Here is a 24227-nt window from a genome sequence, read left to right on the forward strand (position 1 = left end):
GGAATAAAAGAATACAAAAATCGTCAAAGGACTTAATTGGATAGAGCATGTACTGTGATGGAGCAGCATTCTTGAGTTCAAGTGATAAAATTACAAAAAATCTTTGCCTAATTTATTTTGAACTAGATGGATACTTTGATTATTATGTATTTAATTAATTGTATTTCATTTGGACTCTGATGTACCGCTCTTGTCATATAATTTCATCCTTTTGCTAAGACGCTTTGTATTTATTTTCCTTTTAGGAAAATATTGTTTCATAATTGTATTTCCTGCACTGTCAACTTTGTTTACATTTGTGAAATGAATGAATAGAATCAATGAAAACAAAATTCAATAAAATGAACTTGACTTTTCAGCAATCGGCTCTCCCAACTGAAGAAGAAGCCTTCAACTTCTTCACCCGCAACTTCGATCCGGAACCAGAAACGGCCGAGATCAAAACAGAACCCTCATCCGATGACCAGCCAGGACCCAGCACTTCGAAGGGGGTTTCAAAGAAACCGAGGGGCGAGGTCATAGAGGAGGAGGGGGAGGGGGAGGGGAAGGAGAGCACACCCTTGCTGTCAGAGGTATTCGTTGATGGAGATATGTGGAAGTTGCAACCGACGCAGCTGGTTCCTGCCGAGTATGTACCTCTGGGGGTGAGGGAGAAGAAGGAGGAAGGTTACTTCTTTGTTCCGAGCATCAAAACAGGTAGGGACCTACAATTCTTCTTCCTCGTTTGGTATTATAATGGCTATTAGTCAAATTTGACTATTGTTGCCAATTTCATCGCTTCTCTTTCTTTTAATGTCTTGGTAAATTTCTTTTTTTTTTTTCTTTTTTCCAATCTCATTTTAATATAATATTAGTCATAGTCTACATAGTGTTCCAGAGAACACCCAATGTACATGTATGGTGTAAAAAGCTGGCAAATCTTGTGTTTATTGTCCCTTTTTATGATGTTTAGTGGTGGTTATTTTACCTGACTGCTAAGACAGCATAAATGCTTGTTAGTAAGCAACCAGACAGGCGACGGCTTTAGGTCATCTCCAAGGGACCTGGTAATGAGGATTAATGCCTTGATTACCAAAGGGCACTAGCTCATCGACTTGGTTTCGAAACCGGGTCACTGGATTACGAGACCACTGCTCTACCAACTGAGCTATCGCGCCTCCTCAAGTTGTGGAGTAAACAGGAACTGGGTCTTTTACCTGATTTTCAAACTACTTTGTTTCAAGACTTTCCTTTCAGGCAAAGTTACCTAAATGATGATTACTCTGGCCAATATTCTAAACTGTATTTTTAACTTAATGTTGGACCAAACACTATACCTGACCCTAACTTAAACCTATCCTAAAAGCCAATGGCAAGCGTAACCCCAATATCTTTGATGAAATATAGCTCAGAGCAGTTGTCGCATGAGCTTGTTTTGAAGCACCTACATGTACATGTACATACAGTATTCCCTCCTGGAGAGTGTTTAACAAAGACTAAGATCAACTTTAAGTTGAACTTAACTATGGCAGGCCTTTCATGCCACTAGTTCCTCTAACCATTCCTGGCATTGGTTTCTCAAGGGACGTACAAATCGTGGTCACAAATCTACAGGGTTTACCTGATTTGATAGTTCATGATTGAAGGGAAAAATAATATCTAAAGATCATAATTGAGATACCAATGGTGAGAGCAACCAGTTGCATGAATGGCCTGCCATATTTAAGTCCAACTTAAAGTCAATCTTAGTCTTTGTGAAACACCCCCGGAACTACATTCTTGTTTGGTCTTGTACAGTGCCATCTGATCAGAAGGTCCCAGAGAACACTCAGCCAAGGTACTTAGAGGATGAAGGTTTCTATGTGGGTGTAAGGCCTGATGTCTCTCAAAGGAACCAGAACATCATGGAGCATCGTCTCCTGCAGAGATCTGACAAGGTAATGATATTATTCTGTTTTTGTTCATAATAATAATAATATTCCACTTTTATATAGCGCCAGATACATCGATACAACGATGTGTCTAAGCGCTTTACAGATATATTATTACCCCGGTCATCGGATTCAGGCTTAAGTTATGGTCACAAATCAGAGCAGCGACCGACCGATCAGTAGCCTGCTCGGTCGCTGCTGGAATTGGGCATCGCCCAGCGATTATGTCGGTGCCCGGGCGGCGACCGCCCTGGCACCGAGCGTATTTTGGGCGGCGAGTGAAAAGTGAGCAGGCGCCGCCCAAATTTTAACTCCGCGCTAAAACTTCAGCGGCGACCGAGCGATGCCCTAAAAACGAGCGGTGCCTGGGCGGTCGCCGCTCGGTGGCCGGGCAGCCGCCGGGCAGAATTGGTTGAAAACTTGCCGCTCGGCCGCCGAGCAGGCTACTTTTGGGTAATGGGACCATAGCATTACCTGCACACAATGTATACTCATTCTCCACTCCCTGGGGAACACTCCAGCCAAGCGTCATTTTACAAGCACACACTTGCTCATTCAACCACATTAACTTTTGCATCCTATCGGGTACCCATTTAACACCTGGGTGGAGAGTGGCAAATGTAGATCAATGTTTTGCCAAAGGACATTAGTGCTGCAGTGGGACTTTGTGATCCACAGTACTAATGGGACCTGTCTACACAGACCACTTTTCTTGTCTCACTTGGATGGTCTTTATAGACAGATTTCCCTGTATAAGTATAGGGTCAATGAAAGTATTTTCTATGTGGCCATGCATCCACAGGGTAAAGGTTGGTTTGGTGAGGATGGGCGTATCGTGGCCCTACCAGACCCCGTGAAGGACACCCCTACCAGACCAAGGGTTATACCAAACGAGGAGAGAGATGCAGAACTACAGACTGTCTTTAGAAAGGTGAGTTCTAGTTTGTGGGAAGGCGATTCTATATGTAGTTTGTGGATAGAAACCATGTCCAGGGCTGTAGACTGCACTAAACAGAAGCGCTGTTCCGTACCATTTTTGTTTTTACTTGGGTAATATTTAACTTTGCAATCGATAGTTGAAATCTCTATACATCAGATTATCAAAGTTCCTGGCCTTGTTTTATAGAGCTTATGATATTTAAAAAATGGTTAATAATTGGTATGAACTACTGAAAACAATGTATTCAATTGGAACCGATAGTTGAAATCTCCATGCATCAGATTATCCAAGTTCCTGGCCTTTTTTTATAGAGCTTATATTTAAAAAAAAACCATTAATAATTGGTATGAACTACTGAAAACACTGTATTCGATTGGCTCTGAGCAAACTTCTCCTATATATTTGTTGAAGTTGTTGTCTGTCATGGGTTTTTTTAATTTTCTGAGCTTCAAACCAAATGATACAATATCCAATACATGTATCACTAGTAGGAGATTAGAGATGCTAGGTTTCAAGATATTCTTTGATTCAATGCACTGGAACCTATCTGATGTGAGGGCCATAATATTGTCCAGAATGTACAGTGTAAGATTTGTCAACATGTTTAGATCTCTTTTCAGGCTTAGTGACTAAAACAACTGCCGTAAATCTCTGTGTATAAGACGCACCCCTATTTTTAAGACCCCCCCCCCAAAAAAAAACAACAAACTTTTCCCTTCAAATTAGGAACGTAAGTTAACTTCAAATAGTAGACCCTATACTTTTTTTGCATTATGTTCTTTATTTTGAGACACAGAGATGGTTGAAAACCACTAAAAAGCAGCATTTTGAGGACTCAAAATAGACAGGTACAGGATATTTTGAGTTCTCAAGACGCACCCCCGACTTTCAAATTTTGCCGGTGGAAAAAAAGTGCGTCTTATTTATGGTGATCCCTTTGAAATATACTGATTCAATTATAAGCGTAACAAGGTACATTGACACTACTTTTTTATACTGTAAATACTCCTCGTCTAAAAATTGTTTTATATTTTCAATCCCCAAGGCCATGATTTCGGACATCACCAGCCAGGGATTGGACTTCCATTCCGGTGTCAGTGACGGTCAGTATCAGATCGACATCGATATAAACACCCTGGTCTTCACCCACCATCCGTACTTCAGTAAGGAGCATGTCCTGGAGTCCAAGCTTCGGCAGCAGTACGATCAGTACCTCAGGCGGAAACAGAAAGATATGGCTCAGTATCTCACTGATAAGGTATTATGGAGATCCCTGTTAGAATGACATTTAAAATTAAGGTGGATGAGACAGAGAGAAAGGGAGGGAGAGAGAGGGAGGGATGGAGGGAGGGAGAGAGAGAGTGTGTGAGAGAGAGAGAGAGAGAGAGAGAGAAAGGATGACAGCAGTACGATCAGTACCTCAGGCGGAAACAGAAAGATATGGCTCAGTATCTCACTGATAAGATATGAATTAAGATCCATGTTAGAGTGACATTTATAATGGAACTAGGGATATTTAAGGTGGAAGAGAGAGAGAGAGAGAGACCCTCTGAGAGACTAGGGGTAATTTCTTGATGGAACTATGGGTTAGCTGTGTGCGAGATTTGTACACCCATTAGTGGTATTTCCACCAAGTCTGGTTTCAGGAAATTATGATCTTCGATCTGCACATGGAAATTGATGACCATCTCCCTTTTAACAATGAATTAGTTTTTATATTTAAACACTACAGTCTATTGAGGAAAATGAGTATGGTAAAACTGGTCACTCAAAGATTTTTTACTTTTTGAGGCACTTCATGATCATTTTGAAGCGCAATTTTTGTAGGGCTTCAATATTATACCATATCACAGACACTAATAACATGTAGGGCCATGCATCTCAGATTTAACATTGTTAAACGATGCCTTTAACAATGGATCATGTCTTGTTTGTATGATAGCTTCAGGCACTGAAGTCAGCAGTGAGCAGCCTCCAAGAACAACTGAGCTCAGTGAACATGCAAGAGACCATTCAGATGGACACAATGCAAAAGGTCAAAGATTATAAGGTGGAAATCAGGTAGGCTCATGACCTTATAATCCACTTGATTCCAATAAGGCCAAATAACAAAAATGAAGTGTTCCCGTCCCCGCCCACCTCTTTTTTGGCTGCTGCTTCCTTTTTTTTTTATACTATTTACTATTCAGGAAAAAAATGTGAAAAAAGCACAAAAAAAGCCCCCCCCCCCCAAAAAAAAGGCCCCTCAAAACCACTAAATAAAGCCTGTGATATACCTTTCGTGTAAATAGCGTGTAAAGTGATACAAATGTTTGTGAATAAATACATGTAGGCTTGGCCAGCTATAATTAGCATGGCAGCCATCTTGGAAAAAAATGCTAAATAGTAGTAATGCCCTGCCTCCTCCTTTAAAAAAAAAGTTTGGATCAGAAACACGTTTTTGTTATTTGGCCTTACTACAGCCCTTTAAAATGGTTATAGTTTCAGGTAAATGTGTGGTATGTTAGAGTGCAGTAGACTGACAGGCCAGTGAAACTGACAGCCCATGAGCCCGACATTTTTCATCCTTCCTAACGCATTTCTTTGTTTATTGGTCTGTCAGGCTTGTGTTTCTTTGGGAACACCAATTGCACTTCTTTCTCATGTTTTTTGTTATTATTACATTTATCATTATTGTCGTGACCTTTCTCCATAGACAAACAAGAAGGTTGAGGGATTATTAGCTGCAGCATGTCCGGCAGCTGACGATAGGAATCATCATCATCATCATTATTGTTCTGTTGATGTTGTTGTTGTCATATTATTACGTTTATCATTGTTGCGGTGACCTCTCTCTGTAGACAAACAAGAAGGTTGAGGGATTATGAGCTACAGCACGACCGACAGCTGACGAAAGGAATCATCACCATCATCATCATTATCATAATCGTCATAATTCTTACGTTATTGATATTATTATTATTATTACATTCATCATTATTGCGTTGACCTCTCTCTGTAGACAAACAAGAAGGTTGAGGGATTACGAGCTACAGCACGACCGACAGCTGACGAAAGGAATCATCATCATCATCATTATTACCATTATCGTTATCATTGTCATAATTCTTACGTTATTGTTATTATTATTATTATTACATTCATCATTATTGCGTTGACCTCTCTCCCTAGACAAACAAGAAGGTTGAGGGATTATGAGCTACAGCACGACCGACAGCTGACGAAAGGAATGCTAAAAACATGGAGAGATATCAAGAAGCTCAGAGAGAAGGATAACTGTATCAATACTGCAGTTAAACTTAGCATCAGAAAGTAAGCATATTGTTCAGTTCAACTAATGTCCATATTTGTATGCGATGACAGCCAAAAGGGCCTTGACTATACATAAAATAATAATAATATTCTGCTTTTATATAGCGCTTAATACATCAATGATGTCTCTTAGCACTTTACAGATATATTATTACCCCAGTTATCGGATTCAGGCTTGCCCGCACACACTGTGTGCACATTCTCCACTCCCTGGGGAGCATTCCAGCCAGGCGTCATTTAAGCGCACACTTGATCATCTAACCACATTAATTTTCGCATCCTACCGTGCACCCACTTAACACCTGGGTGGAGAGTGGCAAATGTAGATTAATGTTTTGCCAAAATGAGTTAATGCCCTTCTTGATATCAGCAGGTGCATTGACATATGGATCATTTTAGGAATAATCTTTGAAAAAAATATATTCTTAGTTTGTATCAGTTTCAGGAACTAGCCGAAAATGGGAAATAATGGCATTATAATGCGATGATGAATATTAGGTTTATCAATTATTTCTGTACAAGTGTTTGCATCCTTAGAACTCCATACACCTTCAAATCTTTATAACTCATAATTTAACACATATTTATTTTAAGTTAAGATAGAAGAGAGAAGAGAAACCATGATGGGGAATATGAAAAGATATAGCAAAATGAAATAGCAAAATGATTTTGAGGGGTTTTGCCATGGAAAATGAATTAATTAAATTGATTTGAATATCTCTGATGTACTTCATCAAACATGATTGATTTTTGATTTTTTTTTTCAGAGAAGAAGCAAACGCACATGAAGACGAGGCTGTTTGGAAGCGTGAGATCGAGGACGAGATCGAGGAGATGAGGCAGAATCATGATGATGATTACCAGATGCAGATGGACAGGTACCGAGCTGCTCTCCAGGAGTGGAAGGACGGCAACAAAGCAAAGGTATGCTTGAGGATGTGGTCTTTGAGAATCTTTAATGTACAGTCGAGTTGGCACTATTGAAGTGAAATGTTTTAAAGTCCCACTGCACTACTTATAGCTCCTTGCTCCCTCTATATAGAAAACAATGCCTAATCGGTGACCATTGGTCCCCCATGATCCTCTTTTTCTTTTGTTAATTGAGAGCTGAGTTGATGAGATAGCCACCTGGCAGTGATCTTCCTGGGTGGTCTAATCCATCCTAGCCAAACTAGTACAGACATCCTTTAAAGGGATTGGGTATCTTTGCCTCAGATTCAACAAAAAATCCTGGATTGAGCTCATGCTGCAATCACAGTGATACACCTTTAGGTCAATCAGGAATCCCATGACTTGTACAAGCCTATCGCCTGTCTGATTATCAAGATATTTATGATTGGAAATCTCCAGGAGTGGAAGGACGGCAACAAATCAAAGGTATGCTTGAGGATGTGGTCTTTGACACTCTTGGAATCCTTAATGTACAGTTGAGTTGGCATTTCTGAAATGGGATGTTTTAAAGCCTCACTGCACTACTTATAGCTACTTGCGCCCTCTATATAGAAAACAATGCCTAATCAGTGACCATTGGCCCCCATGATCCTCTTTTTCTTTTGTTAATTGAGAGCTGAGTTGATGAGATAGCCACCTGTCATTGACCTTGCTGTGTAGTCTAATCCCTTCTGGTCAAACTAGTACAGATGAGCTTTAAAGGGATTGGGTATCTTTGTCTCAGATTCTAAAAACAATCCTGGATTTAGCTCATGCTGCAATCACAATGATAAACTTTTAGGTCAATCAGGAACCCCAAGACACTGATAAGACTTGTACACCCATTAGTGGTATTTCCACCAGGTCTGGTTTCAGTATATTACCTCCATATGACCTTCTGCACACGGAAATTGATGACCATCTCCCTTTTAATGGATTGGGTATCTTTGTCACAGATGCTGTAATCACAATGATAAACCTTTAGGTCAATCAGGAATCCCATGACTTTTACAACCTGATCGCCTGTCTGATTATCAAGATATTTATGATTGGAAATCAAAATTTTATTTTCATTTTCGTTTTATAACACTAGTCTGTTGGGGGAAATGGTAAAACCGGTCACTCAAAGATTTTTACTTTTTTGAGGCACTTCATGATCATTTTGAAGCACAACTTTTTGAGGGCTTTAATATTACACCATGTCACAGACACTGATAACACGTTGGGCCATGCATCTCAGGTTTAACTTTGTTAAATGATGCCTTTAATGTACAATGGAGTTGGCATAACTGAAGTGGAATGTGAAAATAAAATAATTGTTCAAATACACCCTCTATTTCTTTATTAAATGTAGAAAAAGGGAAAGAAGAAAAAGAAGAAGAGCGGCTCTCAGGAGAATCTGACAGAGACGGGAGAGGAAGATGAAGGTGAAGGGTCAGAGGTCGAGAAACCAAAGCCGATCAAACCGTCAGCGAAGTTTGATGAGGAAGAGGCGAGGGAGCGTATCAGAGAGAAGATAGCACTAATTAGACGTAAACCAGGTAATGTGATTGTGATGGTGGTGGTGGTGGTGGTGGTGGTGATGATGATGATGATGATGATGATGATGATGATGATGATGATGATGATGATTAAGGTGATGATGGTGGTGGTGGTGGTGGGGGTGGTGGTGATAATAATGATGACGATGGTGATGATGGTGATGATGGTGGTGGTGGTGGTGGTGGTGATGATGATGATAATGATGACGATGATGATGATGGTGATCATGATGGTGGTGATGGTAATAATGATAATGATGACGATGATGACGATGATGATGATGGTGATGATGATGGTGGTGATGATGATAATGATGACGATGATGATGGTGATGATGATAGTGATGATGGTGGTGGTGGTGGTGGTGGTGGTGATGATGATGATGATGATGACGACGACGGCGGCGGCGGCGGTGATGGTGGTGGTGGTGGTGGTGGTGGTTTACCCGATTGGCCCCGAGTAAGGCCATGGAAAAGACACGTAGTCTCGTCATGCTACACCCCCTTTAAACTGGAATGCACTTCTTCCTTTGTGTGTCATCAGGAGAAACCATCCTTCACCTTGAGCTGAGCAACACGGCTGTCATCACTCCCACACCAGACTGCAGTAGACAAGAACAGCAGAGACGCAACGAGATGCAGAGATACCGCTGCTTCATCAAAGTCCTCATCAACGAGAAAGAAGTCTCCAGAACTGCTACAAAGTAAGACTAATTAAAAGATGTTTAGTAAGACTAATTAAATGATGTTAAGTAAGACTAATTAAAGGCTACAGACAGTCATCTTTGTCTATTATAGGGCAAGATTTTTTTGCGTTAACAAATTATTGGGAAAATGTAGAGGGGGGGGGGGGGCGGGCTTCTAAAAAGGCACTAGCGCATCAACTTGTTTTCGAACCTGGGACCTACCGGTTACGAGAGCACTGCTCTACCACTGAGCCATTGTGTCTCCTCAATCACACAAGATACATGAATGATATATTTCATTTCTTTCCTTTGCTTATAGATCTATGACTTCGGATTTCACCATGCACTTTGGTAACATCTTCAATGTTCAGATTGTACACTGGCCTGAGAGTATCGTGATTCAGGTAGGCCCTCCTGATACATGTTTTGATTGTGTAAATTCTGTTACTCCTGCTTAAGAGGTGTCCTGGGGAGTGTTTCACAAAGATTAAGATCAACTTTAAGATGGACTTAACTATGGCAGGCCGTTCATGCCACTAGTTCCTCTAACCATTCCTGGCATTGGTTTGTCAAGGGACGTACAAATCATGGTCACAAATCTACAGAATTTATATTTTTTGATAGTTCATTATTGAAGGAAAAAATATTATCTAAAGATCATAATTGAAAGACCAATGGTGAGAGCAACCAGTGGCATGAATAACCTGCCATAGTTAAGTGCAACTTAAAGTCGATCTTAGTCTTTGTGAAACACTCCCCTGGTCTAGTGGAATACGTCACCAGACTTGAGGGTGGATCACATGGTTTGCGATTCGATTGTAACTAATCATTAACGTTTTTAAATTGGCAATGCGAAGTAAAAATAAGATCATTATTTTTCTTGTACAAACAGTTTTTTTCCAGTTAGATTTTGCAATTATCTTTCACATTGCTTCCTTCAATAAACATTTTTTCCTTCAAACTATGAAGGAAAGGAAAGGAAGATTTAATTTTTGCCAATTTCAGGAGGGAAATCTGATTATTTTAGAAAATTAGACAACACTGCACTGCTATAAAATAATGCTCTATGTATTTATTCTGTTTTGCTTTCCTTGATCCTCACAGTTGTTTGAGACTGGAGTTCTGAGTAGCAACCATCTTGCAAACGTCTATCTGAACGCCCCCAGCACACAGATGACCTCTGATAAAGTTCATGTTGACCAGTTTGAGTTCAGTAGTGACCAGAAAGTGGAATTTGACCACAGTGCAGTGGGCAGTGGTGAGTGACCAACATGATCGCAAATACTTTAAAGGGATTGGGTAAGTTTGTCTCCGATTCTGAAACAAAATTCTGGATTTAGCTCATGCTGCAATGATAATGATAAACCTTTAGGTCAGTCAGTCAAATCCCATGACTAATTGACAAGCCGATCGCCTGTCTGATTATCAAGATATTTATGATTGAAAATCGAAATCAAATTTTGCGTTTTCCTAACGGTTTTCATTTCACGACAGTCTATTGGGAAAAACGGGTATGGTAAAACCGGTCACTCAAAGATTTTTACTTTTTTGAGGCACAATTTTTTTGATAGGGCTTCTATATTACACCATATCACAGACACTGATAACATGTAGGGCCATGCATCTCAGATTTAACATTGTTAAACGATGCCTTTAAAAAAAATTGATTGGAAGGGCAACTCACATCTTGGGAGATATGAGTTGGTCTAGCAGTCATTCCCTGCTGTGTCTTCATATACAACTGACTTGGAAGAACCCGATTCGAAACTGAGTCACGTCTTTCAGATGGTTAGAAAGTCAAATGTAGGTAGAATGCATTGGCTATGAACATCAGAACTTGGCAAAGATCCAGATCTTAAGCTTTTATTAAAAAACAAGAAAGTTGTTTGAGCAAAAAGGTCTGAAACTTCATAAAGTGAAACTTTAACAAAGTTTATGAAAGTTTCATTCATTAATCACAACTCTGAAATTTTACAACTTCAGAAAGTTTCTTTAGATATATTCATGATTTACGATTGTTTCTGTCCCCTAGGTCTCTAGTTTTCCAGTCGTTAAAAGTCAACTGATCACCGTTATGTTTATTTTGCTGCCTATTTGCTGCAATGACTTGACATGACTTGACTTGAATTGATTTATTTCTTTATTCCATAAAAAGAAATAACAAACTATATAAATGATATACATGTACATAGTAAAAGAAAGTAGTCAATACATAAATGACATAATAGACATAAGAAAACAAAAGATCAATATCAACAAAATCAGAAATACTGAATAAGATTTAGACTACAAACATATTCATATCAATGTGGGGGATATTATACAAAGTCTTGAACTTCTATCATAAGTCCATGTCTCAAAACTCTCCTCTTTGACCATGATCATCAATATTCTTTGATAATTTCTATTTAAAGGGCTTTGAAACAACAGTTAGTTTGTAAGAGCGCTATAGAAATGACTTGTTATTGTATTATTATTGAAACAAAAATGTATAATTCTTTCCAATTTATACCGACTGCAGGGATCACATTCTCTATCGGTGATGAAGATGGTGCACAGAGTTTAAACCTGTTGACATCAGGTAGCTTGTATGCCAGCGTAGCTTGGGGTTTAGCCGACGATGGCTTGCCCCTCATACCGCCAGCCATACCGTCAAACACCTATGCCCTGAGGTGAGTAGTGTGAAGCAATTTAATGATGATTATAATCGGTCAATTTATATAACGCAGCTACGATATGATTATACTCTACTGCGTTTAATGCAAAGTATCATATTACAGTCAACCTGTCTATAGTGACCACCCAAGGGAAACACAAAAAGTAGACTTTGTAATAAGGTTGCTTTAGTACATGTTTCAATGAGAAACCATTTTCAGGGAAACAACAAATGTCTTTGAAGACAGGTGGTCACTAAAGCAAGTTTGATAAGGCGCTAAAGCATTCAAGGAATTCTTTCATACCAAGTACCTATTTACTTCACCTGGATGGAGAGTGGCAAATGTAGATTAATGTCTTGCCAAAGGAAATTGGAGCCTTGGCAGGACTCAAAATTACCATGACCCATGTGATCTATGTACAGTCTGGTGATGTATCGACAATAAAATGACACCTCTACAGAAAGAAGCAGGGAAAAACGTGAGGTAACCAGGAAGAAAGACTAAGATTGACTTTAAGTTGGACTTAACTATGGCAGGCCATTAATGCCACTGGCTGCTCTCACCATTATGATCTTTAGATAACATTTTTTCCTTCAATAATGAACTATCAACAAATGTACATTCTGTAGATTTGTGACCACGAACCATATGTCCCTTTATTCAGAGACCAATGCCAGTATCAAAATGGTAAGAGCTAACAGTGGCATGAACAGCCTGCCATAGTTAAGCCCAACTGAAAGATAAGTCCGACTTAGGATCTTTGTGAAACACCCCCCTGGTCATACATTCTATTAAAAGCTCCTCCATGGGAACAAAGATGTTGCCATACCCGTTTGTATATAAGTATATTGATATACACTGTAGTCTCACCTCCACTCCAACTTTTTCACGTTACCAGCTCCATGAAGGGGGTGGATGCCTTGGCGGCCATCGGTGCGACCGGTATCATCGATGATAAGAAGCTGGCTAAGTGGCTGATGGAAGCGAGACTAGACCCCAACGATCCTGCCAACTCCTTCCTGCTACAGATGATCAAGGTGAGAAGAGAATGTGGCACCTTTGGCACCGTGGGGATGACCTCTTTTTATGGGTTAATTTAAAGGGAGATTGTAGTCGAGTGTCCATGTGCAGAAGGTCATAATTACATGTAGCTGACACCAGAATTTGATGTTGAACTAAAAACGCAAGCTAAAACTAGAAAATCACACTATTCCTTCTCCATGCACCATCCCCACTTCAGAATGACCGAAACAAGATTGAGACGAAGGACTACTTCCGGCTGGAGCAGCTTCAGGAGTAGTTTAACTTTGTGATGGACAAATTAAGACAAATTGAGTGAAATTGAATTTGAATTTGAATTGAATTTGAATTGAATCTCACACTCAAAACTCAAATCAAACTAGAAACTAACACCATTCCTCCACCATGCCCAATCCCCACTTCAGAATGACCGAAACAAGATTGAGACCAAGGACTACTTCCGCTTGGAGCAGCTCCAGCAGGAGTTTGACTTTGTGCCGGACAAATTGAGTGACATTGGATTTGAATTTGAATTTGATCTCAAACTCAAACTCAAACTCAAACTCAAAATCACACTCAAACTCAAACTCATAAACTAGAAACTTACACCATTCCTTCTCCATCCCCCATCCCCACTTCAGAATGACCGGAACAAGATTGAGACGAAGGACTACTTCCGGCTGGAGCAGCTCCAGCAGGAGTTTGACTTTGTGACGGACGAGGAGCTGGAGACCAACCGTAGGTTCAAGCTCCTCCAGCTTCGAGAGAAGGAGGTGGAGGAGTTCAGAAACTACAAGATGGTGCCTGCCATCGAGAAGGAGATTGCCGAGACCTTCTTTGAGGTGAGATAGTAAAAAAAAAAAAGTTTGGTAATTTAATATATTTTATTTAGACAAATTTAAATTAATAAAGAGGGGATAATAGGTGGTCAATTTAAAAACCAAAAACATCTTTAATGTAAATAATTAACTAATATAATTTCAATTCATTAAAAAAAGAATGAACAAATTGTAAATCGCCAAAAGTGTCATTCCAAACCTAAAATTTGATTCCCCTTTTTATTTCTTATTATCCCTTCAGAGAGTCATAACAATTTGTTTTTCCTTTACTTTTTTCTATTTTATTTTCTCTTTATTATTATTATTAATTTTTTTTTTGCAGGGAAAATAGTGAAAAAATAGAAAAGATTAATTCCATAAAATGTACTGTCTAAAAAGACTTATGTTTGGTTGGGATATATTTGCAATGTTAAGACCTTAGAATAACTATATTTCTTGTACAAAATTGATAAAAGAAATTAAAAAAATGATGGGTGGGAAAAATGAATTGATCTGTATTGTGATTTGTATATTGCAGGAGTATGAAATGAAGCTGAAGAAAGAGGAGGATGGGTTGGTTGATGAAGACATGGATGCAAGGAGAGCTCAGGTCGCAAAGTTCATAGCACAGGTTGGTCCTTGAAACGCTTACTTTAATACACTCCTGTACACCAAATATTTTTGCAAATCCTACGGCCCAAATTCATAAATTTGCAAAAATTTTGTGTGATGATTCTACCTTCTGTCATGACACAAACAAACTAGAAAGCTTTAAGTCAGGTCTAAAAACCCATCTTTTCAACCAAATGATTAATCAATGACTAGTACTGGAGGAGCGGGCGCCTTTGAAAATTTGAGACAGATAAATGGCGCCATGCAAGTGCTGTGGATCTCATCACGATGATCATGACGTGAATCTGCTATATATCTTGAAAGCAGCTATTGTTAACATTTTGCAAATATTTGATGTCCTGAAAGTTATTGTTTTTAAAATTCTACTTTCCTTTTACTGACTGTTAATTGTGCTGAGATGCATAATAATTTGCTGTTTTGTAGCAATTTCTTTTTTTTGGTGATAAACAATGCACACACTAATATGGTTTGCACTGCTTCAAAACACCTGAAAAAAAAAGATGTAAATCAGTTACAAAAACTGCCTGCCACTGCTCTGCCAAACACTTTGGAATCTCAAGAACATTTAGAAAATGGATTAACAAAGAAGAAAAAGATAAAAATATCAGCTAGTGTAGAAGCCCACTGACACTGTACATTTTTAGTGCAGCAAAAATATATGATTCATAGTGTTTTTATGTAGAATGACTTGAGTTGAAATTACTGCAGCATTCTCTCACTGAAATATTAGCAATCCAAAGGTGCAATAATGGCAGTATAAGAAACATATAAAGGTTTCTCCTTTAATACATGTAGTCCAGTGCAAATTTAACACATGAATTATTCATACCCCTTGTCAATTTGATATTTGTTGTGTTGTTTTAATCAAGAATTAATGGTGAACTGGTTGAATTGGGGCCTTTGTTGAATAATTTTAGAGTTAAGCTTTAATATGTCTCATTCTCAAAAAAGATGAATTGGAACAAAACAGTTTTGTCACATTCTTAACAAAATTACGAAACTTGGTAATGGTATGAATAATTTAATTGGTAACTGTATATAGTTTACCAACCAATAGTTTCTCTTCCTGTATATGTAAATTATTGTATGAAATGTATGAAATGTATTGCTGTTGGTAAATCAAATCAAAAATCAAATCTGTCCCTATTTTCACGAAGTGACGGTAGTGAGGAAAATCGTAACGCAAAGTGAATGCAATTTTGTTTCACTACCGTCACCTCGTGAAAACAGCGACGATATGTAGGTACATCTGTAGTTGTACTTTACCTGACATGGGATTTTCACCAAGATTCAAGTGTTTTGATTGTTGTTTATTTTGACACTGTCAGATTCGTAAGCGAGTGATTCAGAGGTACCGAGCTGCTCAGCATCGTTACACACTCCAGGACATTGTCAATGAAAGCTTGGTACCTGATGTGAGGTGAGAAAACACACTCTTTCTCTATCTCTCTCTTTCTCTCTCCCTCTTTTTTTTCTCTTTCTCTCGCTCTATTTCTCTCTCTCAATTTTTCTCTTTCTCTTTCTCTCTCTCTCTCTCTCTTTCTTTCTCTCTTTCTATCTCTTTCTCTCTCCCTCTTTCTCTCTCTCTCTTTCTCTCTCTCTATTTCTCTCTTTCTATCTCTTTTTTTATCTCTTTCTCTCTCTCACTCTTTCACTCTTTCTCTCTCTCACTCTTTCACTCTTTCTCTCTATCCCTCTCTTCTTTCTCTCTCTCTCCCCTCTCTCTTCTTTCTCTCTCTTTTTCACTCTCCCACTCTCTCCCTTCATCTTTCTTCTCTTTTTAGTTATAAAATGTTTGATTGTTGTTTAGCACTCATATCAATCACACATGGTGTCCCAACAACAACCTAAATGACTAGACCACTGTTTCTGGTGCTGACAGTGTTCAAGGAATGTCTTCTTACAAGGTACTAATTTTTCTCTACCTGGGTAGAGATTGAGAAGCAAATAAAGACTGATATGTTGTCAAAGGATATTAGTGCTGTGCTGATGGCTTGAACTTATCCACCGCACAAGGTCTCCCTCTTGCTCACTCTCCCTTTCTTTCCCCCTTCCTCCTCTATCTGTCATATCTCTCACCCCTCTCCCTCTCCCACATTCTCCTCTGTATCTTTTATTCTCTTATTTGTATTAATAATTATTTGTAAGGAACATGTCAGACAAGTAATTCTAGTCAAAGGGTAAATACATCATCAGTGTTGCAAAATCTTAATAATTTTTTCCTTTTTCTTCTCTATTTGTATTCAGTCTACTTGGAGACACCTTAGCGAAGCTGGTAGAGCCACGTCGCCCTCTCAAGCCTCAGCGTAAAGAGCGTAAGACTGTCACTGCGCAAAACCTCACCGCCCAGTCGGTCAATCTCCTCATCAACATTGAAAGAGCGTTTGAAATCCCAACAAGGAAACCAGATCCTAAGTAAGTAGTTGTTCAAATTGTGGTGGTGGTAGTTATTTTACCTGACTGCTAAGAAACCATAAATGCTTGTAAGTAAGCAACCATATGGCTGACGGCTTTAGGTCCTCTCTGAGGGACCTGGTTATGAGGATTAATGCATTACCAAAGGGCACTAGCGCATCGCCTTGGTTTCGAACCCGGGTCACCGGATTACAAGACCACTGCTCTACCAACTGAGCTATCGCGCCTCCTTTATGAAAAAAAGATTCTATAATAATAATACGCTAAGGCTCCGCGGGGGGCGCGACGTCTCCGCGAGCCTTTGTATTCTATTGTTTTTTAATGAGATCGCCGACCGAAGTTGGTGCGGCTATCTCCTCCTGAACCCTCCCCTCGGGGTACCCGTGCCCGGTGCCATCGTCCGCGGGAGAGTCTACTCTGTGGAATTGGCTATACTCCGCCCGAGGTCCTCCTCCGTGTCGACGTCCAGGGCGAAAACAGACGCGATATGCATAATGCAGGATATGCGTGACGACAGAGATACCTCATGGATATTCAACATAACATCCGTAGACACACGACCGATGACCATCCACTCACATTAAGTTGCGTATTAAATGCACTATGCACAGGGTCGGGCTTACCCGAGTAAAGCATCTTTCTATAGGGTATCCTTTGTAGTAGCTGCACAAGCCACAGAGATACACACGAATTAAGCTTCCCGTCCACGTCCAAACTTAGAGACCTATTTCCATCATTATTGCCGCGATTTGTATATAGTTTTCGTGAATGGAGGTATGAAATCAAAGCTTATTTTGTGATTATTACGGCAATGTATACTAAAATTTGATTATCATTTTCTAAAGGAAAGTTTTCACAAGAAAACCATTGGACTGACAATTCAGTCGCAAGCTGCCTTCAGTCAACACAAAGTGCAGTGCTGATGTGTAGTGTGTGTGAGTTGCGATGAGCTTGCAGGAAGCTCCAACACTGGCACCGCGCACCGTAGGCGTCCGACGCCTGCGGCGCCGGTGTTGAGCTTCCTGGAGTTACGCTGCAGTGTGTGTGAGTTCACCTAAGCTTGAGTCGAAGAGATTTGACACGTTGAAATTTTTATCTGTTGGTTTGCATCATTATTGCCGCGATTTCAATATAGTTTCGTGAATAGATTTACAAAACCTGAGCTTAGAATTAGTAAAAGTATTACTAATGTCTACGTTTTTAAACGACTGTCTGATTTTCTTGTGAAAATTTTACTTTGAAAAATGATTATCGAAATTAATGGTCAGAAATAATCACAATCTAGGGTCTATTATGTTACAGTTCTTGCATCAAATCAATGCATGAAAACTTAGTTATTGAACTAGAAAAATGTTTTTTTTTTTAAACAGGCAATTATGAAGCAGGAAGCCTGAAACCTTAGCCTACTAAACAAATCTCAACAAAGTGTAGGCCTATCCTTTTATGAATTAATGAAAAAGTAGCCCCAGAAAAAAGAGCCCCCGAAAGTTGAAAAAGTAGCCCCCGAAAATTTCCCAAAAATTTGAAATGGAGCCCCCGAAATGAAAAACTTAATTTTTTGCCTGCGCCCCCTTCTAGAATCCCACGGATTTCCACGGGTCCTGAGTTGCGTGTATATATAATATAGGCGTGGGGTCCACGGGTTTCAAGGGGCCATAAACCCCCGAAAGCTCGGGGGTTTTAGGCGAAAGGGGTACGCAAGGTGAACGAAAACAATTCAACATGTTTAATTTTTTTTGCGTACTTTCGGCGTAGAAACTTGACGCAGAAATTACGCCTTTTTACGCAGAAAGTCCGCCTTTTTACGCAACAGTACGCTACCCTACGCCAGATCGACTAAGCAGTAAAAGCTTTCCACACAGTAAGCAACCATAAGCAAACCTGTACGCCAGCCTACGCATAACCTACGCAGGGACTATTTTCCCATTAATACGCAGCCTAATTTCTGCGTAGTCGGTACGCCACACTACGGAAATGTACGCAGTTCCAGTGGCTTAAAGAATAACTACCGGTACAGTTGGATTGTTTTTTTAAATTTAATATAAGGCCAAATTAAAAAAAAAACATGCTTATAGCGTCCTGTTTTTTTGAAAAATGGGAAGGAGGAGGCGCTTTTTTTTTTTTTTTTTCTTTCAAAATGGCCGCTCCGTACATTTTCCCTGGCATTCGGGCTATTTTTCAAGATGGCGGCCGACAATTTTTTTTTTTTCTTTTTTAAAATCAGAAATACTTTTTAGCAGTGCTTTTCATGTTTTTTTTCTTTAAAAAAAAAAAAAAAAAAAAAAAAAAAAAAAAAAAAAAATAGGAGGTGGCCCCCAAAAAGGAAGCAGGCGGGGACAATGTTTTTTTTCTTTCAAAAAAAAAAAAAATAAATAAAAAAAATAGGAGGCGGCCCCTAAAAAGGAAGCGGGCGGGGACGCTAAACATGTATATTTTTTAATGGCCTGAATGGCAAATAACGTTCTTGGTGGTTTTAATTTAGACATTCTCTATATATCTATTTACACCCCCGCCCCCTCTAGAATCCCGCGGATTTCCGCGGGTCCTGCTAGTCACCTTTATATTCTAGTTTCCAAGAAAAATTATTTTTAGGGTTGGAATTCAAAAGTACAGGTTGGTCATTTGGTGCAGCTCAATGTGCATTTGACCTGTATTTTTGGTCGTTCACAGGAAGAAAGTTTGTTACCCCTGATCATCACCATTTGAGCCATAGAATACTAAATCGAACATCTCTGACAATCAACTTGTATTTACCATGTTAAGAAACATGTCAACAAATGACTTGTTGAGGTCAGCACTTAATGCAAAAGATTGTTAATTGCAAATGTATGGTCTGAGATATACATATTCATGAAGGTATCATCCAATCAAATTACTAATACATGTATCATTAAACTTGTAATGTTGATAAACAAAAATCGATTGATGCAATGTACATAAAATCTTAAATAATACATATTTTCATTGAACTTCACAGGCAGTCTGGTCAACATGCAGAGGTGAGTATCATTTTTTAAAAACAATATTTGAAGATGTTAAGACACTTTGGTCTTTGGAATTGGAAGACATTGTTAATTGGAAAATTATGAGCACATTTACAAGGGCTATATATAAAACCAAATTGTGTTACTACATGTATAATACTATTACATCATGTTGTATTCATTGCAGTTATAATTGTTACAACCAGGGCCCCGTCGTATTAAGAGTTGATGTTAATCGCACATAAGAGAAAGGAGACTGCAAACTTGCGATTAATTTAGATCAATCGCAACTCTTTTTAAGACGGGGGCCCTGATTGTCATTTCAAAAGAAAAAACAACTCCTGCAACATATAAAGACTATGTTTAGATATTTAGTGCAGTTACATATTGTACTGAATCTGAAATCTTTGACTTAAAATCTAAAATCTTCCAAGTTAGCATCATCGAGTAATGTGTTTGTCTTTCAGGTGCGTCCATTCGTTGAGGTTGTATTCCAACAGACGACTAAACAGACGTGTGTCGCTGAGGGCGCCAATCCAAACTGGAACGAGGAACTAGCTCTGCCATTCAAGTAAGTTGTAAAAAAAAAAAATATGTCCATGTATTGTTGAAAGAATGGAGATACAGTCAAACCTGTCTATAGCGACTGTCCAAGGGAAACCAAAAAAAGTGGCCTTTGTAGACAGGTGGTCACTAAAGCAGGTATGACTGTACATGTATCTGTTGTACATGGTACATGTAATTAGGCTAACAGGTCAAGGTTATGTACACGCATTTGGAAAAGTTTTTTTTTGTGGTCTCTTTTACATTTACATGTAGATAAAGCCCCCTTTGTGGATAGATTGATATCATTAGATCCTAAAAAAGTAGTTTAATTGTATCACCAGAAGAATCCAGGTAGACTAGTTTATTTTTCCATAAAATTTGTATATCATGTATGGTGTTTATATACTGAAATTTGATATACATATGTTGTAATTAAAGGATTTCATGTTAAAGCCATGTTTTTACTCTTTTCATCGGATTCACGCTTGTTAGTGCACAATGTTTTAACATTCTCCACTCCCTGCTTAATGCTGACCAAACTATAGTGACATTTGTATCTAAATGGATACCCAACTAACTCATGGGTAGAGAGAAGCTGTGTAGATTAAATGCCTTGCTTAAAGACCCTGTCGGAAATGCAAAATGAAATAGATGAATGATATATCAACGAAAAGCTTAAAAGCCATATTATATGATAATATCAATTATATGCTATTTTAATGCCTGTCAGAGGACTAATGGCTCTCTGAAAACCTGAAATCTAAAGCGTTGAAATTTGAAAATGTGAAAATTGGAAGTTATCTACCTAAAAACTAGCTGTCGAATTGATGACATCATCTTGTGTGGATAACACATATCTACAATGAATTTGCAGCTCTATGCTGGGAATCAAACTCAAGGCTTTCCTATCTCCTGTCAAGTTGAACACCTCTGCATACCATTCAACTTATAAAGCCGCTCTGCACTACTTGTAGCTACTTGCTCCCTCTATATAGCCAACAATGCCTCAGCGATACCCGTTGATCCCCCACGGTTGCCTTTTTCTTTGGTTAATTGAGAGCTGATTTGATGAGATAACCACCTGTCAGTGACCATGCAGGGAGGTCTAATCCCTCCTGGGGCCCGTTGCATTAAACTTACCATTGATAGTAATTTTGCCATCAATGGCAACTACCATGGAAACAGGGCTCAACAGCCAATCATAATCAAGGTTTCCATGGTAGTTACCATCAATGGTAAGTTTTATGCAAGGGGGCACTGGCCAAACTAGTGCAGATAGGCTTTAAACACCTCTACATTTCTAACTTCTAAAAACTCCCTCATCCTCAACAGGGCTCCCAATAATGACTACTCCGCCAGCAATCTGCAAACGGTTAAAGATGAGATCTACATGAACCTGTTTGATGAGACGGTGATTGATCTGCTCCAAGACGACCGTGACAGGACGACCAACATCCACCAGAGGCTGGAGAAGAGATGGCTGGGAAGTCTCAGTATACCCTTCTCAACGATCTACTTCCAGGGAAAGGTGAGGATGACCAATGGTATAATGGACGTCACTTATAATAATAGTCTGGATTTATAGAGCACTTGATACAAATACTGTCTCTAAGCAATATTACGCCATCTGATTGGTCGAAATTAGAGTCGTGATTGTAGCCATTCCTGTAAAGAAATGAAAAATGCCAAAACTGGTTAATAGTCCAGAGTGAGATCCCTCAAAATTCTGGTTACCGTGCAAATAGTTAAATTTTGCTGCGATACCCAATGGTTTACATGTTAAAATTTTCTTTGAGCGAGTGCAGACACCATACAGTGCTTTATGTCTGCGATTCCCAACTGATCGAAAATTTCAGTCAATTTTCCAGCAAAGATAAACAGACAGTTTCTCAAATTATCTGTGATGTTTTAACCAATCTTTTCTCAATAAAAACGATAAAGTAAGAATTCTTGGTAGATATTTGTTTGAATTCGGCATATAAAAGACATATCAACTGCTTTAATATTCAAGGTCTGTTTTTCTGTTATCAGGTGGCAGGTGCTATTCGAGTGGAAGCCCCCTCCTCTCTGCTGGGGTACGAGAGGACCAGAGAGAGTGCTGGGAGGGGGGCAGCCAATGCTACATACCTCTCCGTCTTCATCACTGTTGAGCCTCCTCTTGCCCCTCCAGAACTATTGAAGGAAAAGGTCAGTTTTTCAATTGAAGAATAATTTTCGTAGTAATGCATGTACCTCTTGCCTGCTAAAACTCTTTAGGGAAAGGGCGAGGGTGTCCTGTCAGTGCCATTCCAAAATATGTATCCCTTGATCGTCAGGTAAACTTGAATACAGTCATTTTCAATAATTTTCTCCCATTAAAGGGGAAGTCCAGCCTGATACTAAGTTATTTTTAATAAAAGCATAAAAATGAGAGAAACAAATTAGTGAAAGTGTTATAGGAAAGTTATGAATTTATGAAGTTGTGATCAGTGAAACACAAATTAGTAACTCTGCAATGTATCTTACAACCCCCTTTCGAATTTGCTCTGTACAACAAATTTAACTTTCCCTCGTTAATTCTTTTTTTAGTTTGAGACCCTGGAGGATGACGAACTGTTGAACCAAGCTGAGCTTCTCCAGGCCCACGTCTCGGCAAAGTTCCCCACACGTCAGATCACGCCCACAGTGATTGACATGAATGGCAGCTCCGTCTTTGTCACCAGGTACTTCAGGGCCCTGGCGCCGCCGCCCGTCTTGATTGAAGGGAGTGACCAGACTCAGATTTGTGTGAGTTTTTCAGACTCTTTATGGATTATTGACTGGAAAAACTTAGTGACTGAATGGATTGAAGTTTAAACTAAAGAGGAGACTGTGTTAACAAATTTGGAGTGATTGAAACAGAAGAGAGAGAGAGAGAGAGATTAGGAAAAGAGAGGGAGAAAAGGAGGAGGAGGAGGAGGAGGAGGAACTTCTATCTTCAGTGAAAGTGCGTTGCACTGTGTAGATAGTAGCCTATCTACACAGTGTAACAAACTTTTGGCTTCTCCCAGCAATGATGGGCGAACTATCTTTCATCACATGATTTACTTTTGACCAATCGTAGAACAAGATTCTTAGTATGTGGAATATATATAGAGACTATTTATTAAGCGCATAATGAATTGAAAATTTCTCTATGCGCTTTACAATTATGACCATACATCTATCTCTTTGTTTTCTTATAGGAGAGGATAGCTCGTTTTGTATCTCTCATCCCGTTTATCTCGGACAGTGTCTTGTTCATACATCTATCTCTTTGTTTTCTTATAGGAGAGGATAGCTCGGTTTGTATCTCTCATCCCGTCCATCTCCGACAGTGTCCTGTTCCCAGGAGTCTGTAACATCTGGAGTACATGTCAGGTGAGTTGTAGAGTCAACGCACAAAATAGCTTTGCATTGGTCTAGCCATTGAAGCCTGCTGCACTCTATGACCCCTATGCCTTCCTGTAGCTGCACCACTGAAATCCTGTGTTTGTAACTTTGTACTAAACTGGTTTAAGTAGCAGTCTCAAAAGCCATTAAACTACCTTTTACATAAAGGCCCACTGCACTGCTTGTAGCTACTTGCGCCCTCTATACATGTACAGCCAACAATGCGTAAGCGGTACCCATTGATCCCTCATGATGCTCTTTTTCTTATGTTAATTGAGAGCTGATTTGATGAGATAACCACCGGTCAGTGACCTTGCACGGAGGTCTCATCCCTCCTGTACACTAGTACAGATGGGCTTTGATGTAAAAAATTAATCAGCCATGCTATCTGATTTATTTGATTCCGTGCAAGATAATGAACAAGTTGTTAAAAAAGTCAGAATTG

General features: G+C 39.3%; 1 protein-coding gene across 2 annotated transcripts in view; it reads left to right on the plus strand.

Moving 5' to 3' along the window:
- LOC575583 (coiled-coil and C2 domain-containing protein 2A) overlaps positions 1-24227 on the plus strand; it is a 38833-nt gene that overhangs the window by 8576 nt on the left and 6030 nt on the right. Inside the window, exons 9-32 of one of the 2 annotated variants that reach the window (XM_030982863.1) lie at positions 360-696; positions 1777-1916; positions 2713-2841; positions 3896-4108; positions 4793-4911; positions 5852-5907; positions 6078-6162; positions 6930-7086; positions 8447-8633; positions 9178-9337; positions 9639-9723; positions 10424-10577; positions 11841-11991; positions 12875-13013; positions 13638-13838; positions 14353-14445; positions 15776-15867; positions 16695-16862; positions 19840-19861; positions 20314-20417; positions 21725-21920; positions 22424-22579; positions 22961-23158; positions 23681-23770. In XM_030982863.1, the coding sequence (XP_030838723.1) occupies positions 360-696; positions 1777-1916; positions 2713-2841; positions 3896-4108; positions 4793-4911; positions 5852-5907; positions 6078-6162; positions 6930-7086; positions 8447-8633; positions 9178-9337; positions 9639-9723; positions 10424-10577; positions 11841-11991; positions 12875-13013; positions 13638-13838; positions 14353-14445; positions 15776-15867; positions 16695-16862; positions 19840-19861; positions 20314-20417; positions 21725-21920; positions 22424-22579; positions 22961-23158; positions 23681-23770 (3432 nt within the window). Of the gene's footprint in view, positions 1-359; positions 697-1776; positions 1917-2712; positions 2842-3895; positions 4109-4792; positions 4912-5851; positions 5908-6021; positions 6163-6929; positions 7087-8446; positions 8634-9177; positions 9338-9638; positions 9724-10423; positions 10578-11840; positions 11992-12874; positions 13014-13637; positions 13839-14352; positions 14446-15775; positions 15868-16694; positions 16863-19839; positions 19862-20313; positions 20418-21724; positions 21921-22423; positions 22580-22960; positions 23159-23680; positions 23771-24227 lie in introns of both variants that reach the window. The other variant, XM_030982862.1, reaches the window with a different exon arrangement.

This window comes from Strongylocentrotus purpuratus, unplaced genomic scaffold, assembly GCF_000002235.5.
Source record: "Strongylocentrotus purpuratus isolate Spur 01 unplaced genomic scaffold, Spur_5.0 spur5_scaffold_13, whole genome shotgun sequence".
Taxonomy (NCBI): Eukaryota; Metazoa; Echinodermata; class Echinoidea; order Camarodonta; family Strongylocentrotidae; genus Strongylocentrotus; species Strongylocentrotus purpuratus.